This window comes from Fusarium oxysporum, chromosome VI (genome assembly GCF_013085055.1).
Source record: "Fusarium oxysporum Fo47 chromosome VI, complete sequence".
Taxonomy (NCBI): Eukaryota; Fungi; Ascomycota; class Sordariomycetes; order Hypocreales; family Nectriaceae; genus Fusarium; species Fusarium oxysporum.
The window spans coordinates 811,948-830,564 of record NC_072845.1 but is presented as its reverse complement, the minus strand read 5'-3'; the positions used below and the strand labels follow the sequence as shown (position 1 = coordinate 830,564).

Genomic DNA, 18,617 nt, shown 5'->3' with positions numbered 1-18,617 from the left:
ATGCCCTCACCTGTCGTCTCGATGAAGGGGTATTATCATTATCTACTAAGGAAAAACAAAAAAAAGGAAAATGCTTGCAGGAACACCAGGAGGTCCGCAAAGGTTGTTGTTGATTCGATTCAAGGAAAACGTGGGGAACCCAAAACTGGGCAAGCAAACCAGATGGCTCAGTAATGTCCAAAAGTCAAAGAATGTGTTATGTGTGTGTGGCTAGCTTAAGCTCATGAGGTGACGCGAGGGTCATTGAAATATTGCACCATGCCCCAGCCACCTGTAGCACCGTCATGCTGTTGGCCGGGTTGCTCGACAACAGAGCCTGTGAGACTCTCCCAGTCGTCAAACAAAACAGGCGGTGCTGGCGAGTACTCAAAGTCCATCATTGACTCACCAGCGTCGTGGCCCTGCGAGTGAGGGGGTGGTGGTAGCTCACGCTTCTCGAGCGGAGAAGGCGCTGGTGGCGGCATCAACGGCGATGTTGAAGGTCCCATTGGTGAGTGGGACGAAGAGTCTGGTGACGGTCTCGAGGGTGAGGGGAATTGTTGGGAAGGCACCATTATCGTGTTTCGGAACGGCGCGTTGAATTGGGTCTGTTGAGGATCAGGTGAAGGCATCAGAGACTGATGCCCTCCATGGCCCTGGGTAGGCAGTGGCATAAACGACATTCGAGGGTCGTGTGTAAAGCCCTGGGGTCCAAGACTGGCGTGTGAGTACTGCGGAGAGGGGATTGGTGCTGAGGTAAGAACAATATCGGCCAGGTCGTACGCAACGCTGACAATCCACTGAGCTTCACCTTCATCCCCGGAGAAGAACTCGAGCAGATCCTGGAGTTGGCCGGGGTTCTCGTTCTCGAGGAAACCTTGGGCACGGCCAGTCTTGCTTGGGTGCCAACTGAACTGGGGTCGTCGGCCATTGTACTCGGCCTGCTTGCTCACAACCAATGCATCCCAAGCCTCGTGGATCAGAGGCTGGTGGAGGAGACCGTACACAACACGAGAATGCATCCAGTCACCCTTTGTCATACCCGACTCGAAGTGTCGAGCAACGTGTTCGACGTGGCGCTCACGGGCAGGGTGAAGGGCAGAGCAGAAGCCGCAAGCCCAGTACTTGCGCTTTCGGAGGAACTTGACCACCTTTTCGGCGTGAGGGCAAGTCTTGCATCCGTGGCACTGCTTGTGATGCTGGTTGAACGAGTTGGATCCCCAGAAGCTGCGGTTACATCCAGGCTCGGGACAAGGATACTTGCGCCAGCGCTCGTGAAACTCATCCTCGTGGCGCTTCCAGTCATACTTGCGCTTGAAGCTGGTCTCACACGAGGTGCACCAATAAATGTTGGTCTTACCAGCTGTGCCGACCGGGGCACTCATGGGACCGAGTCCGTTCAAAGAGCTGGAAGGAGGAATAGGGAGCGGCGCCTGCGATCGGTTGCAAGTAGAAGCGGACTGCCAAGACATCGAAGATTGTCCCGAATTGGTCGACCAGATGGAAGCATGCCCAGAAGAACCGGAACTCGTCGAGGAAACGGAGATGCGAGGGCGATGGCTGAATGCAGCTTGCGGGGGAAGAAACATGGCTGGGTTGGGAACTTTATTAGCATCAATGTTAGCAAACTTCCAGGGGCCAAGGCTTCATTGTTGGGCAAGCTTCACGTACAGTTCATGTCCTCAGAAATGATTTCGTGCTTGATCTCAGCTGAAGGGGCCGTGGCAGTGGATGAAATGCTATTCGGAGTCGTCGTCACGGCCTGGATACTAGGGCCATTGGAGGCAACAGGAGGCGGAGGAGGGCATCGCATCGGTGGTGGAGGAGCGAGCGAAGCAGTAGGGGCCGTTTGACTCGGGTTGGGAGGTTGCTGGCTAAAAGGAGTCTGCTGAGGTTGAGAAGGAATCGTAGGCATGGCTTGCATGGCTGTCATCGCGCTGAGGTTCAAGCTGAGGCCATGGCCACCATCGACCAGCTGATGTAGAAGCTCCTTGGACATGCCTGAGTCAATCAGGACCTGGAGGTTCTTACGGGCCTCGGCGAGGACATCCTGAGGGTTCGCGTCGTGAGACTGCTGGGGCGAAGGACTCGGTTGCTGCGACATGTTGTGCTGTTGGAAATCGAAATATTGTTGGGGGCTGCTGGTCTGACTTGAGGTCTGTCGCTGATTCTGGTTCTGTCTCGGGTCCATGGGCTCCGCTCACATGGAGGGAAAATCGGAAATTTCGACGTAAATCAAGATGAGCAATGCGGTGATATTCGAGTTTCGTCAGCTGGTTTTAGAATTTGGGTTGGATGTAACGCGGTTGTTGAAGCGAATGTGGTTGAAGTCGATGGATGATGAGCTGATGATACGGGGTTGGTAGCGAATGAGTTGGTTCCGTCAGATTTCGGGAACGATTGAACAACGAAGGACAAAAGCGAGAGTCTAAGGTCCCAAGACCTTTGAGCGAGAGTGGATATGAAGCAAAAGAAACAGGAGAGAAACGAAAGAAGAAGAAAAGGTTGGTGACGGTTAGCTTGGAGTTGTGAAGAGACGACGGGAAAGGATGGAAGATGATGGGGGATGGGGAGGGTAGTGTAGGAGTAGGCGCAGGCCGCGGCGACAGCGACAAGCGTTGGTACAGGCTTGCTCAGTCAGGTACAGGGAGTCTCTTTCTCGTAGGAGTGGGAGTGAGGAAGAAGCTAGACTAGGGGTGCTGGAGTCTTCCTAGACACTGGGTCCTGGGTCTTGATCCCAGGTCCGTTCGGTACAAGCACAGTATCCGTAGATGAGAGATCAATGGCTGATGGGGGGAGAGAAGACGGAACGATGCTGATGGGGCAGAGATCAGAAAGGGAAAGGGGCGTGTAGTGCAGCCAGGATATTTCTCCGACTAATTAATGATCGCCTTTTGATGTTTTGTGTGCCTTTTGTGTTTTGATCGTGGTGTTTAGGGGGTGCGACAAAATTGGTCTTTGTAGCTCTGTGCTGCTGCTGTAATTGCGGCTGTAGACAGCTAAGCAGAGCGCTATCGCTGGTGCTGGAAGGAGCTTGTTGCACTGAAGAAGGGGGGCGGGCCCGATTTGGAGCCCGTGCCAGAGGTGTCGGTTTGTGATTCTGGCACCACTCGCTCACTCAATTCAATGACTGTCTGGCTGACTGCCCCAAAAAAGAACAGACACCCACGAGACTGGGACTGGGGCAGAACCTAGAAAGGAGCAAATGGGGTCGAAAAGTAGAGCTTGAACCAACCAAAATTGCCCTTGCTGTTTAAAATGGGGCACCACTTTGGTTAGGTTCGGGTACCTTGCTGTTGCGGTCTTTTTGGGGGCCTGTTCCTTTTTTTCTGTACCAAGCCCTGTCCCGTACTGTCCGGCTCTTGAGCCAGAGTTTCACAAAAATTAATGATTAATGACGAGCCGCGATGGTTTCCCTTGTGGAAATGAAGAGGGCGGAAATCCAAGATCACTCACTACCCGTGACGAGTGAACAAGCTTCCCAAAAATAGAAGAGCTTATTCCCCGTGAGAGAGTGTAGATAAAATGACGGGAGAGGATGAGAATAGAGTGAGAGAAGCTATGGATGATGTGGAGGAGAAAATGATCCAGGGGATGGGATCGAGGAAAGGGATCAAGGATAAGGTAAGGTCGGAGGGATAGATAAAATCGACAGGTACAGTTGAATAGTGACGTGACGTACAGGAAGGATCCTATTGACTGGCCTGGACTGCATTGCCAATGTACGCCTGCTTACCTTACAGCGCGCTGTGGTTCACTACCGAAGTCCCTATTCGCGGATGAAGCCGTTGTAGAAGTGTTGGAAAGCGCTACTGTCATCATCTGAATGGCTCCCGTCGATTCGTTTCGATAACCGCTCTACTAAGCAAACAGCGACGATCTCACCTGACTCCTCCATCCCCTCCCTCTCCATCTTGCCTCGTCTCTCAACTCATCACGATCTCTCTGCAGAGCGTCATAACAACGAGATCTCCCCTCTCGCGCTGTCGACCGACAGGCGGGACCTGATGGGCGACGAGACAGGCACACCCTGGTTCTGTTTGGGTCGAAGAAGCGGCACCAGGGGTCAATGACGAGCCCAGGAGCCAGGACAGGGGGTCTTGCAGCAGAAACCGACCTAGCCAAGACCAGAAGCCAAGCCAAGCACCAAGCCAACAAGGAGCCAGGGTTCAGAACCAGGTCCTGGCAGTCAATCCCAAGAACGATGGCGGGAGCTTTGAATCAAACAGCCAGCGACAGAAAAGGTGCCAGCTCACTTGTGGCATGACAGCCTGCCTACCTGAGCCAAAACATCTTGTGACGGTGTATCAGTGTGTGCTGTAGCCATACAAACACAGAAGTCCTTGTGTTTCACCACATATTGACTCTAAAGATAGCAATTCAATTACCTGCCTGCTTGCTTGTGTTCAAGTTTGCGTTGTCGCTTTAATGCAATGTCTCTTGGCTAATCAAGCCAATAGGATTGCCCCTGTCCCGTGCATCGGCTGCAGGCACAGAGAGACAAGAGTCGACATGGGGTCGTGTTCGGGAGACCGAGAAGCGAGAGTCCTGTCTGTCATTGACAGAGGGCTGTAATGGCCGTAATGAAGCTGTTCAGAATGCGAATTTCCCATGACACGAGCATGGCATACGATCCACACAGGAAAGATCCATTGCCCATTAACGATACAATAGGCGGCACCCTTTGCCCAAGCGTCCTTGTGCTAAAGAGCCCGGTTGCTGATCCTGGGCTGTCTATTTCCAAATCCCTTCTCTTTGCTCCGGGGTTTGCCTTGATCAAGGTAGTATAGTCCGTGGCACGTCCCTTGTTATCAGAACTGTTTTGCTAGCTGACGATGATAGGGATTACCACGTTTTTCTGGCAATCTCGGGGATTGATTCAGTCAATCAGATCAATTTTGGCTACCCGTAGGTCCCGTAAAGGCACAGTTCTTTTAGCCACCCAGGTCAAAACGTGCTTCCAGCCTTTCTGGGCAAAATGGTGATCTGATCTGGCTTGAACCCGGAACCCGCGCTGTAACAGCTATGCTCACCTGAAACACCAACGGCAAGGAACATTGGGTAAAGCCAACAGCCAGCAATTCAAGGGTCGCGATCCAAAACGGCCAGCCTAGCCAGGCAGAGAAGAGTTTACTGTGCACTGGAATGAGACAGAAGATAACCGTCAGCGCCGCCCGTCGAGCGTTTCGAAACGGTTTTCCGCCAATCAGCCACTACAGGTATTGGTCCGAGGGTAAAGCCCCGACAAGAAAAGGAGCAACATCCTTGGCTCGAATGATGTCGTGTCCGTGGTTCTATATGAACATGGGTAGTGACCGAAAAGAAGAAAAGAATACCTAGAAGAGGGTCTCTCTGAAGGGTTGGTTGTTACGCTGAAAAGAGTTCCGCTGTTGGGTTACAGCGACTGTCGAGCCCAGGTATGGATCATGACATGTGCCGGGCCCAGACCTTTCAAGTCGTCAATGACCAGGTAACGATAATTCAATTCGGTCAGCATTCAACATCCGGATTACAGCTCGATTGCAAAGCTTCCAGGATGATCAAGCCTGTGGCTGGGTCTGAAGCTGAGGCTGGAGCTGGGGGTCGGGGTTGGTTGAGCGACTGGACTGGGCTAGCCTTTCTGAACTGTAGTGATTTATGGCACCATCATGTCTGCAACTCAACGTCGCACCTTGACGCCTCTTCCATCAGCCCGGACTGGTTTCTAATCAAATCATGAGAGAAACGCAAGGGGTAGACGAGAAAGGTTGTGGTTGGATCTGCTATACCTACCATGAGTGAGTCGGATAACTCTAGCTCTCAACCCCTGGATCGCCGCTGTCATCATCGTCATCGCTTACCTATCTCCTCCCGTCTTGGCCTCTCCACCCGCAACGAACGACAGGCAAAGGCAGGGCCCTCAATCAGTTTGCGTTTTCGTCTGCGCCCTTTTTCCGAGCGAGGCGAATTGACTGGTGCCTCTCAGCACTGTAATTGAAGTTCCCCGGGCATTAAGCAACATGATGACTAGGGTCTTTAATGCGTCCCAGCACAGGGGTAAGCTTTTACTGGCGCGGCACATGTGGAAATTGCCTGGCTCTTATTAGGATGAAAACAAACCCCAACTCAAACGAGCCCAACCGAACTCAACGGCCTCAGCTCGGTTGTCTGCATCTGCATCTATCTGCACCAAGAGGAAATACTCCGCTGTCAATCATCAAAAACTTGTCTTGGCTGGGAGATTAGCCAGAAGCTAACCAGCAGTAAAGTTTGGGTCACGCACTGTCCAAGTTCGAGAAGCTCGCTCTTACGTGCATCATTTCGCGTATCACGACTCCCCATGTCCCGCCCCCTTTCGCCGTTGAGCCCAGTTTGACCGACCGACACAAAAGATACCATGACGATCCAAAGGTCGAGAACCTTGATGATGACGATGTTAGAGTTGCATCCCGCCTGACACGCTCTGTTGGTGCCGATTAGCAAACATCTCATTACCCACAGTTCACGATATTGCTCACCCGCGTATAGAGTTATATTTTCATGGTCGCATCGTTACTGGTCCTTGAAAGTTTATCCATATCTGTTCTAGTCAGGGACCAGAGGTTACATATCATCATCATCATCACATGAACCGATCAACGACGCTATCGTGTTCTAGGCATGGTCGCCGAGACGCTGGGTCTGTGCTTCTAATTTCACCCAAAGGGCAAAAAGGCACGAGAATCCTCTGCAAAATCACTTCTCGTTGAGTTCCGCTCTATCAGAGACACTTATGCAGCCATTGTGTCTAGCTTGTGTTCTTCAATGACGGCTAAAATCTCCTTAGGCACATATCCACAACATGATTCATTTGCGGATCCCACTTCGTATTCCAGCATTAAAAGCAGATCATATGCAACAAGCATGTCGCTGAAGACCCTTTTCTAGCCCATTTCTTGGGTTCGTGTTTCTATGTTTAAACATGAACGCTATCACTGTCCCACGTCGACCAAACTCTTTCTTGTCATAGACATAAACTCTGTGTATTCCGTACGTCTGTCTGTCTGCATTTATTTTTAATTGTATTGTTGCTTTTTAGTCCTCCCGCATTTCCCGTTCAGCCCCCTCATCACAGAGAAAATCACAACGTCAAAGGTTTCACCATCCTTGGCTCGGGTACCTACGCACCGCACAGCACACGATTACCCAGCTGAGATAGCCCGGAGATAAAAGAGACAGAGGCACGGTAAGAAATAGGGGATGAAGGGTTTTTTTTAAGCATGGAACCTTGACAAACCTTGCTCGGGAACAGAACGTTTCTATACCAAAGGAGCGATATACCGTCTAAACCCTGCCGTTTGGTATATATAAAAGGGCAGATATGTATTACATGCAAGGGACCGAGTAGCACCACGTTTTTTTGCGAGATAACATTTCCGGCAATTCGTTCACCGTCTCTTTCGAGAAGTTGTTATCTCTTTTTCAGCTGAAAGATTCTCAACAACAGAAGGGACAAGACTGTTGAACACAACAGCCCACTGCACGCTCCTCCAAATCAATATGAAACCAGCCTCCAGACGCACCGGCTCCGAGTGCGCCACCTCCTCCTCCACACCCCGGCACCTCCGTCTTTCGTCGTGCAAAACTGCAGAAAGCCGAACGGAATCGGGGTCTTTGCTCCCTCCTTCTTACGGATCCTACTCTGTAAGGTACTGTTCCATTTACAAGGGGTTCATATTCTCGGCCGAGCACTGCCACGCGCACTGGAGTCGAGTTGGCTTGAGTTGAGTTGAGTTCCATTCGCTTGCCTTCACTTTACCTACACCCCGCTCCACCCCCTTTCCACTAAAACGTCACCGATTTTCTAGTCCCGATCCTAGTTCGCCGTTACTTTTCTTGGATGATTACATTTCGTTTTCTTATTAAACTATAGAAAGAAGACAGAGAGAGAGAAAATAACTCGTACAATGATCAAAGTGTAACTGATCGTCAGGTTTGTGCTCTCGTCCGTGCGAACCTTTGCGATCGTCCATCTAAGACACCCGCACCACCCAAAGTTGGCAGTCCAAAACCCGATCAGGGACGATCAAAGAAACACTGTGCCTGATCGTTCCGAATGGGATCGGAGAGGAGGGCTCCAACTTTCGATCTTAGGCTTGGGCTTGGGGCTTTGGGGAAAGACCAGACCGCACGGGCAGAGCTGAAGAGCAATCGTGCAACACCGGCGCGAGAGTGGTAGTCCAAATCGGGTATTCATCAAAGTCAAAGCTTGCATGGCTAGCCGTCCTTTGCCCATCTGCCGATCGTATATGCTATGCCCCGTAATGTTTACTTGAAGAAAAAGTTTCCAAAACGTCCCAGCAGCCGAGATCGTCAGCCGACATGTCTCGGCGAAGTATAATCTTCAATGTACTTGAGACGACATGGTCCGCTTTCCAAACCAAGTTCAGTGCAGTGAGTAGTACACTTTATGCACTCGTGCTAAAGTAGTAATTCTCCCAGAGGTACTCGTAGTCCTCGAGGATACCGCCGATGAAGGAGGGCATTCTCTTCGTTACACCTCCGACGACTCCCTTGGTGATGTTCTCGTATGCAGCGCCCCTCATCGCCCACCAACCCATGGCCCAACCACGCTTGCTCCATTCTTCCCGTTCAAGGGATGTAGTTCGTAACCCTCGGTCTCGTAATTGCCGGGCAGCATACTCGACTGCAAAGCCGATCAACCAAGGGGTCCAGTTCTTCTTGTCGCCACCTCTCCTGATGTTGTAGGCCATGGCTGAAGCGTAGATAAGCGGTGACAAGATCTGCAGTATCTCAGCACCCTGACCACTTCCCTGAAGTTGATTTAGGAGCTTAGTCGCGGGTTTGATGTCGTCAGCTGTAAGCACGCGTCCCAACAAATACGAGCTGATGTCTCCTCCCTCTGGTAATGATGGTAAGCTCATTCCTGTTCGGGGCATGGTCCATTCACGCTCGTGCGCGGGTTTCATGTCCCGCGAAGATCCTGACGCAGAGCCGTTCACCGAAACATCGTCCATGAGTTCACTTTCACTTCGGTACGCAATCTCTTCCTCTTCATCTGCGGCCGCATCTTCAGGGATGGGCTCACGTTCAGGCAGCACGGGCGTGACCAGTGGGCGCGACCGGGTGATGCGCAGGAGTAGAAGACGGCAGAAGGCCTTCAGTGCTTCCAGGATCACGACTACCTTCCACCGTGACTTCTCGCCACCTCGTCGCTTTGCTGTCATCTCCCATAGCATCTCTGTATAGATGATCATTTGTAAAAACATAGCTATTCTTCGGTATGCACCACTCCGTTGAGTCCAGTATCGTGTATATCGAGCATGTGCCGATGGCATGCTCGCCATCGGCAGACGCGCGATGGCCTTTTGCAGGAGGGAGTCATGGTAGAGAGAGAGAAGTTGGACACCCGAGTGGATTGACTCAGATGCGATTTCGGCATCGCGGAAGCGGCCTGTAGGTTCGTTAGAAACAGCTCCAAACTTGAAAACTCGTCTCAGAAAAGCTTACCTGGAATTATATATGTTAAGCTCCGTAGAGCGCTCTCAATCTGTGACACCTGACCGGCATTCTTCGTTATGAACTCCTCATACGTAGACAGCCATTTGGGCGGTAATGACAGAATGCGACCGAGCGAAGGTTTCTTCTGTTGTTTATTCGTCGTAGCAGATGGTAAATTCGTAGAATTCGCAGCCGAAGCAGGCACGTCGCGCTTCAGAGACGGGTCCATATTCTCCCTCTCTCCAGTCGGTCGGCGATGATCGGACAAGGGGGAACAGCGATATTAAAGGAGCGGTGCGCGCGTGAAGTCGGTCGTTGGCGGGATTGGAATCAGTCGCCAGCCATGACGCGCTACCGGCGGTATTGATAGGAACGTTGATGGAGATAGTTGATGATGATGGAATGAGTGGGAGAGGTGCTGCCAGCTCAGCTCAGCTGCGTTGGGCTTGTGGATGATTCGCTTTGGCCCGCCGAACCCCGAGGCACAGGCACGTCACTTCCCGTCCAGGTGCTGGCTCAGAATGTGGAGGTGGCGCGTGCCTGAGGCCGACGACCTCGGCATCTGCGCCGAGGTAGGTACCCTAAACTTGGCAGTTGAAAGGGATGGATGAAAGTGAGAATAACGGCAGATAATGTGAGAGATGACTTTAAATAATAAACATATAAGATGCTAGTATTTGCTAGATGATGGTTTAGCTATAATCTGTCTATATCCTGTAGTTTTGCTGACTGTTTGTTGGCCAATTGCTGATTTCACGTGAAAATTGCACAAGTCGACAAGCGATGGAGCGACTCCATCAAACTGGCGACAGTATAAAACAACAAATAGTGGTCAAATAAAAGAGCAACAATCACGTTTTGCACTCATTAGTATTAGATTACCAGCACTTCTTAAAACAAGTCGTAAGATTCCATAGTTGGCCATCGTCGTAGCCTAAAAGCACGCACGCCAAAACTCCTACGCTTGCTATCCATCCAAATCCTCCTCTATCCCAATCAAAACTCCCTTAACAAACACCCGAAAGGATCGACACCGACTCCGAGATAGGCTGTCTATGCCAATTCAACTGCCCATCCTCCCCAACCATAAACGCCGCCACTTCCTCAATGAGCTCCCACTCGCCCGTGGCCTGATTCTTCTCCGCATACCGAAAGATAATGTTCATTCCCAGATCCTCAAAGACGAGCTCTCTCCTCCTCAGTCTTAGCCACTGCTTGTCTTCATCGCCTTCCATTGCGTTCATAGCTTCGACTTCAAGGTTCTTTAGAGCGATTGCGCGGAATACACGACTGTCACGGAGGGCGTTGCGGATGGGGTATTTTCCTAGAATGCGAATTGCGTCTTGTTTAACTTCTGGATCGCGACAGCCGAATGCTGAGACAAAGAGCGGCCATGTCCAGCCTGAGTCCATTGCAAAACCACAGTTGGGACGCGATGCGATTAAAGTCTCGGCAATGGCGTTGAGCTCCCGGTATTGTGGCGTGAGGTCCTTTGCCGTTTCGACGCCAGAGTATCGTGGCATGGCGGTGTAAATATAAAGGATGAGAAACTCGATGTGAAAGTTGATCGCTTGCAGATAAGACTGCTCATCGTTCTGGCGATTGTCCTGCGCGGTCTGAAGCAGGGGACTAAAGGATGTTGACCATCTTTGAAGCCAATGCCTGGATTCCTCCAGAAACTTTGAGATCCGCGGGTTTTGCCTCACGCTGTCTAGCTTCATTTCCAGTTCCTTCATATCTCTCACTTTCGTCAAAGCAAGCTGTGCCGTCGTCGCTGTCAGAAGGGGGATGTATTGCACAAGCTGCCTCTGCAGTAATGTCCAGTATCCATGGGCTTCGTCCAGCGTGCTGAAAACAGCCGGCATATCTTCAATCACACTGATATTCGTCTGCTTCGGCCTGAAGTAAGGTGAGTGCTTGGTGAACGGAGCAATACCTGGGGGTCTCTGCGGAGGCGCTCGTGGAGGCGTCTGCTGGTCTGACACGGCTTGCGGACTCGCCTGACTCTGTGGACTCGGAAGACCAACTGGGTTCTGCAGACTTGAAGGTGCGCTCGCCCACGGCGTACCAGGTTGACTTGGTGGACTTGATACAGAATGAGGACTGGACATCTGCGATGCAGGAGCTTGCTTGGCAGCGACTGCGGGCGGTTTCGGCGGAAAGAAGAACTTCTTATACGAGCCCATGAATGATCGCGACTGGAGTTCCAAGGGCTTATAGCAATCCAGGATCTCTTGAACCAGCGCTGGAGGTGCAGGGGCGATTCTGACAAGACTGGGAGCTTTGTCGGTACAAGCTGCAAGCTCGTTCAACATGCTGAAGCCATGAGTGATGTGCTTGAGAGCCGCCGGCATGTTTCCTCGTTGCGCTTCGAAGCAGATGAACAGCAGAGACGCCAACATAGCTGTCCGTAGCCCTTCCTTCGTTGGTCTGGCCTTGGCTTGTAATTGTAGAGCCTCGCAGTAGTAAACAATTGCGTTAAGGTAATGTTTGTTGTCGCCCGCTAGCTCATTTCCAGGTGAGGATGCTTCAAACTCAACGTTGGAGGCTTTGCGTAATGCGCCCACTGCCATAGCGGCATATCTCAATGAGGGTTCCTGTAGTGTAAGTTGAGGCATCGTAGTCGTCCATAATCGTGAGTCTCCGAGTCCTCCACTGAGGAACCCGACACTAAGAGCCGACCATTCATCGAAGTAGGATCGCTGCTCACTACTTGTGAAGCAGATGGTGTTGATTGGAGGTTCCTCGGGGATTGTCGGTGGTCGTGCTTTCACAACAGCCGTTGAACCTGTAGTAACCTTAATCTTGGACGCTGCACGGGGCTTGGCTCCAGAGTTCGATGTCGCTTTTGATCTTGAGGCTGTTGAGCGCGGCCGAGGTTCGGTGGCGCTTTCAGCAGGTGTAGCTGCTGCGTCGCCATAGCCATCGCATGAACCTCGCCATTTTAAACAATTGAGACAGGCTGGTTTTGTCTCGTCACATTTGACATGTCGCTTTCTTCACGATGTTAGTGTGTTTCTTACGCCATGCGCGACCCAGGGAATTGAGTTCATGCGACCAACTGCATGACACTTACTTGCCTAAGAAGCCATTAGTAACAGACTCATAAAAGACATGTACTGAACTCACATGTAGCACAACCCGTGCGTGCTCTACTTGAGCTTCGTCTTGTATGTCGCGCCCTAGTCTCAAGTGCAAAACGATGCGTACCAGCTCTTGAAGCCGTCGCATTTGCAGATCTCTCAGTGTCTGTACCTGAAGAACTAAAGACAGGACGGAAAGTCAGCTCAGCTCGGATCCATATTGTGTGCGACAAGGGTTTCTGGCTTACGGCGCCGAGCTGTTGGATCGCCCTCCATTGATAGGGATCGAGAACTGGATCTCCATGATTAACATGTACCAGGGGTTCCACAACAAACAAAAACCCCAAGACAGAATAGACACGGCTTGTTGGTTCAAGGCTCGAAAAGGAAGATCGTTTGTGTGAGGAGAAGCCCGCTCGCGCAGAGACGAGAAGCCGTTCTGGTAAGGTAGAACGGGGGACGGCTCGGTACTCGGTTTTGGAGCTTACAGGGGACGGGCCTTGATGTACCGACCCAATACTGTGCTGTGCCGTACCTGGCTAAGCCAAAGTTCAGAACCTATCGGTGGAATCTTTCAACGTCAGCGGCGCTTGTCATGAGGCGAGACCCCGAAATTGAGTGGGATGATAACAATGACAACCTCCAAGAAAATATAAATTATTCCCACGTGTGAAGAAGCAGCGGGTTTATTAAAAAGAACCAGGGGAAAAGGGAGAAGGCGAATGTGGAGAGAGCCAAGCAAGATCAAGCAAGGTTTATCTTATTAGTCACCTCCACCAGAGGTTGAATTGACTTTTGAGGAGATAATTGAGCTGAGTCTTATAAAACTGATAGCTAAACTTACATCTTTTGACGTGTCTAACGGGATCTAGAAGCTCAATTAGATGTAACGGCGGTTCCGTTGATCACTGGGCGGACGAGGCGAGACGGTATATGGATCAGGATGGGTTTGGTTTAGCTGCCGGGTTGTGGAGGGGGTCTGATCACAGCGGGGATAGAGTTCCTTGATTGGATGATTCTGCGATGACTAGTGTGAATACGGCGGTTATTGTGGTTAAAGATAAAACTTATGATATGGATCTGATGTTGATATCTCTCGGTATTTAGAAGCTGACTGAGATTATTATAAATTACATTACGGCAAGTCATTCAGTGCATGTGAAAATTAATCAGCCTTACTATGATAGTTATGTTTTAAATAAATGAATCCTTCCAATAACGAGTGCGTCATGAATTAAGAACAAGAACAAGAACAAGATTTATTAGCATTAGATGGGCGCGTGGTAGTGGATACCACTGAGATCCGCTAGAGCATAGAAACGGGGTCTCGGCCCAGATTTGAAGAATAACTGCCGTTGCTTCCGAAGACAAATGAGGAGAAACAATGCCCAAAAAAGTGTTGGGAGAGCCGGAGATTGCTGGATTGGGCACTCAAGCTGTCATATTCACCATAGCGAGAGCGTTTTCAGATGTCTCCTTAAATGATGCCTCGATATAAAACCCCCACGCTCAATGATCAGACACACAACAACCATTAGAGATAGACCTTCCACTGACTTTTCCCTCACCTTTCAAGCATCCATCACAGTCACAGCGGCCGCACTCCGTCCCATCGTCCATAATCCAAGAATAACCTACCAATCGACTCCTGTCCAACTTCCCCTCATGGGTGGGGAGATCCAGGGACCGTTGGAGGCGCTTCAGCAGGGATGTCAAGTTCAAAGTCGCACTGCCGAGACCGGGAGGAGGATTGAGTTCATCCCAAATCGAGGGGTTTCGACGATCATGGCGACATCCATGTTTCAACGCTTGATCCTATAATTAAAAGGCGCATCGCGAGGCATTCTTCAAGATGCAGACCGTTGTGTTGCATAGGGCTGAGGGTTCAAGGCTGGACGATTATGCCTCGATGGGTTGCATTGCATTGCAGTGAACCATTGCCACTATCTTGAAGCAAATGACGCATATTGATGCCCAAGTGTACACTGCATTACCTTGATGGTTGTCCGTCAGGTCTTTGGTCAAGTCACTTTGTGTCGCCTTTTCGCCATGTGCGGCACGACAGCCCAGGACTCTTCGACGGTTGCTGATGTTAGACCCGTGTTGCTGACATGCCCGATTACAGCCGGAGCTAAAGATGACAAAGTCCTGCAGATCTACCGACATTGATGCAGCTTATACGAACGCGAGACATCTGCCATTCTGACAATCACTCCTCGCATTGCCGTTGGGTCTTGGGTGAACCTCAACCGATCCTACCACAGTATACCTCTACCGTCCATTGACCTCACATTGCATATCACATGGAACGACCGATACATGTCGTTGGTTCATATCATTGACATTAACTCATTAAGCCATCATGGCTGATAATACACATCGCTCCATCCCATCCGCACAGCAGACATCTAAGCGCGCTCACTCGCAACCTGCTCAGCCTTAACAGGCTCTCTATCCTCCGCACCCGGATAATCCACCGCGTTCTCACCACCCTTTCCACGATAGTTCGTAGGATGATCCCGGTCCGCACCCATATCATGGATAGGGTCAGAGGGGTTCGCACCAACACCCGTAAGACCAGAACGATCCTTCTTCTCCCGACCGTGAAGCTCCTGGCTAGTCTGCCCAGCGGCAGGCTTTCCTAGACCGGTGTGCACATCAGCGGACGTGGCACCCCCAAGAGTCGCGGAGGCAGATACGGCGCCCGAGGCACCGGGGGCTTGGGCGGGGATTTCGGTCTCGGGGTTGGGCTGGAAGGTGTTCTCTTGGGGAGCTGTGCCGGCGGGATGTTGCTCGGCGTGGAACTCGGGGACAGCGTCGTTGCCAACGAGAACTCCGGGCTTGTGCTGGCAAATGTGAGTATGATGTATCATGAAGAGTACTTCAATGACGATTGACTTACGCCCTTGGTTGTGAGGGGCTCAGAGGGAGCGACCTTGCTTCGGAACTCACCCTGTTGGGGAGTAGCAGACTCGGGGTTCATAGACATGATGATTGTGTTGTTGGAGAAGTGTTTGAATATGGGTGTTCAATTAAGCCTTTGTAGGATCTTTGTGTATGATCACAGAAGAGTTATGAGAATGAAGAGGATACAGGTCATGTCTTACAAGCTGTAAGGCTACATATAAAGCATCGTGGTGCCGCATCTACACATGTATGATGTCAACATCTTCATCGTCGCCATGACATCACTATGTGCATGTCGCACGAGATCCAGCCATCATCAATACTATCTACATCGTGTCTGTTGAAGAAATCACTGTATAATGACTCTGTTCAAGGCGAAATCGATCGATAAAGATATTCGGCGGATGAGATATGTGGAGCGGACAACGGAGTTTTGCTCCGCGTGAGAGCTCGTTGGCTGATGTTGTGGAGGAGGGCCCTTGTATACAACGTCATATGCGCTTGGCTTGTGGTGAGGCTTCCGTGTATACTTATTTGTTTCACTGTGTGATGCCGGGGTTTGAGGATGAGAAATGGGGAGATTTGCTTGAAGGCTAGCTGGTGTTGATTGAAGAGCCGGTCACATGAGCGGGTTTCTTAAAGGTGGTATGGAGTGTCGCGTGCTGTGTTTCCTTGTTCTTTGAGTCGGTGCATGATCTAGATCCTGTTAAAGATCGGGAGAGGCCATTGTGATTGGCGGTTCATACGTTCGTGATGCTCAAAATGGTATTGTTGACAGCTAGCCAATTAGAACAAGCTTCTTACAACGACAAATATGAAGCTAAAACTCTACATGATGAACTGGATGCCGGGTTTGGAGTGCTTCTCATGATATCAGATCACGTAGCACATATACCCTCCATGAAGTCAAGTATGCTGCAACAGTCTTGCAAGATGTCCCGGCACCTCTGGCTCGGACAAACGATGAGAGGATGCGATTCGTCCAGCTGCAAGTCATCCAAGTCCTACTATGCTTCACTCAACTCGCTTCTTTCCATCGAAAGCCACGACGTCTGCTGGAGGACGTCTGCTGAAGGACCTTGTGCGGTCTAAGCATAAAGTCCGCAAGCTGTTGTCAAGGCGGCGTCTACGAGAGCGCGGTGTAAACACGAGCAACAATTTCCACCCAACGCAAGGACAATCAATCGTACTCTTCGTGTAGTAGGCTTGAATGTACGTGTGGCTGGCAAGGGTCGATTGACTGATGTAAGCATTGAGGAACAGAGATGATGTACTGGCAACGTCCCTGCAGGTGGTATCTTATGCGCAATGGCAGCCTCACCAATGTCTGAAGCAATGCGACAGACCCAAATAGGTTTGCGGCATGGCCTGAGAAGGACTTGTGGTGCCTCTGACAACGGACGGCGCAATGGTTCTTAGTTGTGAAAATGTCACAGTAATGGTACTGCTTCACAGCCTTCGAAGCTCAGCCTCTGATCGGGCGTGACAATGAAGTAAGTTGTGAATGTGTTCAACAAAACATACTGCGCAAAGCACACAGTCGACAGTCCACCACCGGATAGCGCAATAAACAGTATCTCACCAGGCTGGCGTTGTTCGCCCACTTACGTTGAACATCATGATGTTGTTCCAATTGAAGTCACCTACCCTGCATCTTCCAGCAGCGCCACAATAAGAACTCTCGAAACGCCTAAAGCGAAGCCAGTCAGCCAGTTCAAGCCCCTCAGCTTTCAAAGGATGCAATATTGAGTACTTTGACGTCAATACAAGACATTTCTGTACTTTGTGCACATCTGGCTTGCGCCTTAATAAGGATGTACATATTGATCGTGTAACGTTCCACGACAGCCTCTCGTACAACTGAATCGCGACCAAGACGCAGCATCCGAAAGCAAGGGATTCCGTCAACAACCGGAGATGGCTTTTTACGAACCTCGGTCTCAGAAATAGGGGTCTCGACCTTAACATTCCTCAAATGTCATTTCCTTTTTTTAAGCCTCAAGGGTCCACGGCTAATTCCATTTTCAGCCACCAGCGACCATTTTAAGTCACGAGCATATCACCAATTCAGCCTTAAAGCGACAGCTGCAATTTGCTGACAGGCCCGGCGCTGAGACTATTTAATTGTTAGGCGTCTTTCTGCTGACAGGGAGCCAGAATTGGTATTAGTCAAATCTGGTGGAGTTTTGTCATAATCGTCGATGAGCAGCTAGCGAATTCTAAGCGGCTGAAGCACAGAGCTTTTGATTGACCAACAGTGTCGCATAAAAAGCCTCTCAGGCGAGGATCGCCGATAAACAAACAGTGTCGCACCAGGGAGACAAGTAAAACTGGGAAGAATACCGGGTCACAGAGGATCCTTTAATCTGCGAATTGTGGTACGTAAACAAAGATAACAAAAAGACCAGAGTTTTCTGTTAATTTTCTGTGATTAATTCTGCGAAAATAGCGCTTGGAAGCTGGTTAATATGATGGCGTGTTGCTGGTAGCTGTGCCGCTGGTGATTATGATGGTGATAAATTAATATTATGGCGACGCCACAAGTCGAGACCCATCAATCAATTGCGGCTGTCTTCTTGGCTGCATTCATCACCAGCCTCATGGCTTTCAGACATCTCTGTTTCTGTTTGTTTTGGTTGATCACTGGATAGTCACAGCTGAGTTCTCAGTGATTCTCATCGTCTCTCCCTTCTCTGTAACCCTGGAGGTTCCATGTTGATCGTCAATCGACAGGCTAAAGTCGCATTTTACAGGGGGCATATAATCGAGACCCAACTGTGCCATGTTCGTACAGGATTGACCCTCGTCGCTTGTTTGAGTTTTACGATGAGGCCATTGATCGCAAATTAAGAATTGATTGGGGGTTTACGTGGTCATTCCTGTATAATACGAAGGAGTGAGTTTGGGAATAAACGGCGATTAAACTAGAACAATGAAGTTCGACTTGGACTGAGAAAGTTTCCGAATATAGATCAAGGTCCTGAGGACGCGCAACGCACGCATCCATTATGGAATATGGAGTCAGCTTGACCAAGTCAAGACAAGTTCAACCCCGTGTTGATGATCTCACACACCACTAGAGGATTTTCCAACCTCGTGTCTGCCGTTGCACCCGTCTTGAAGGAGGCTGTGCAATGATCCGTTTTTGAATGAACATTTGCAATTGTT

At 50.4% G+C, this 18,617-nt stretch overlaps 4 protein-coding genes across 4 annotated transcripts; all 4 read right to left on the bottom strand.

The window, feature by feature from the left end:
• Positions 1-221: 221 nt before the first annotated feature.
• Positions 222-2,083, bottom strand: FOBCDRAFT_275169 (uncharacterized protein; the record flags this gene model as incomplete). Its single annotated transcript, XM_031187252.3, has 2 exons — positions 222-1,582; positions 1,651-2,083. 2 exons carry the CDS (start codon positions 2,081-2,083, stop codon positions 222-224), a joined length of 1,794 nt encoding a protein of 597 aa, XP_031038387.3.
• Positions 2,084-8,319: 6,236 nt separating this feature from the next.
• Positions 8,320-9,914, bottom strand: FOBCDRAFT_39604 (peroxisome membrane protein). The gene is made up of 2 exons (XM_031187255.3): positions 9,469-9,914; positions 8,320-9,412 (listed from the first exon to the last, which is right to left on the bottom strand). The coding sequence occupies exons 1-2, from the start codon at positions 9,686-9,688 to the stop codon at positions 8,406-8,408; spliced, it is 1,227 nt and encodes a 408-aa protein (XP_031038390.1). The 5' UTR covers positions 9,689-9,914; the 3' UTR covers positions 8,320-8,405.
• A 396-nt stretch (positions 9,915-10,310) lies between these two features.
• On the bottom strand, positions 10,311-13,206 carry FOBCDRAFT_225129 (uncharacterized protein). Its single transcript, XM_031187256.3, has 4 exons — positions 12,791-13,206; positions 12,589-12,722; positions 12,536-12,539; positions 10,311-12,456 (listed from the first exon to the last, which is right to left on the bottom strand). Exons 1-4 carry the CDS (start codon positions 12,853-12,855, stop codon positions 10,467-10,469), a joined length of 2,193 nt encoding a protein of 730 aa, XP_031038391.3. The 5' UTR covers positions 12,856-13,206; the 3' UTR covers positions 10,311-10,466.
• Positions 13,207-14,761: 1,555 nt separating this feature from the next.
• FOBCDRAFT_39595 (uncharacterized protein) lies at positions 14,762-15,612 on the bottom strand. The gene is made up of 2 exons (XM_031187257.3): positions 15,445-15,612; positions 14,762-15,388 (listed from the first exon to the last, which is right to left on the bottom strand). The coding sequence occupies exons 1-2, from the start codon at positions 15,529-15,531 to the stop codon at positions 14,951-14,953; spliced, it is 525 nt and encodes a 174-aa protein (XP_031038392.1). The 5' UTR covers positions 15,532-15,612; the 3' UTR covers positions 14,762-14,950.
• Positions 15,613-18,617: the final 3,005 nt, after the last annotated feature.

Bases quoted from the DNA above. Each gene is read 5' to 3' on its own strand.
- FOBCDRAFT_39604 (XM_031187255.3), bottom strand. From the start codon at position 9,688: ATGGACCCGTCTCTGAAGCGCGACGTGCCTGCTTCGGCTGCGAATTCT. The intron at 9,413-9,468 runs GTAAGCTTTTCT...ACGAACCTACAG, and splicing joins CTTAACATATATAATTCCAG to GCCGCTTCCGCGATGCCGAA.
- FOBCDRAFT_225129 (XM_031187256.3), bottom strand. From the start codon at position 12,855: ATGTTAATCATGGAGATCCAGTTCTCGATCCCTATCAATGGAGGGCGA. The intron at 12,723-12,790 runs GTAAGCCAGAAA...TCCTGTCTTTAG, and splicing joins CGATCCAACAGCTCGGCGCC to TTCTTCAGGTACAGACACTG.
- FOBCDRAFT_39595 (XM_031187257.3), bottom strand. From the start codon at position 15,531: ATGTCTATGAACCCCGAGTCTGCTACTCCCCAACAGGGTGAGTTCCGA. The intron at 15,389-15,444 runs GTAAGTCAATCG...CACATTTGCCAG, and splicing joins AGCCCCTCACAACCAAGGGC to CACAAGCCCGGAGTTCTCGT.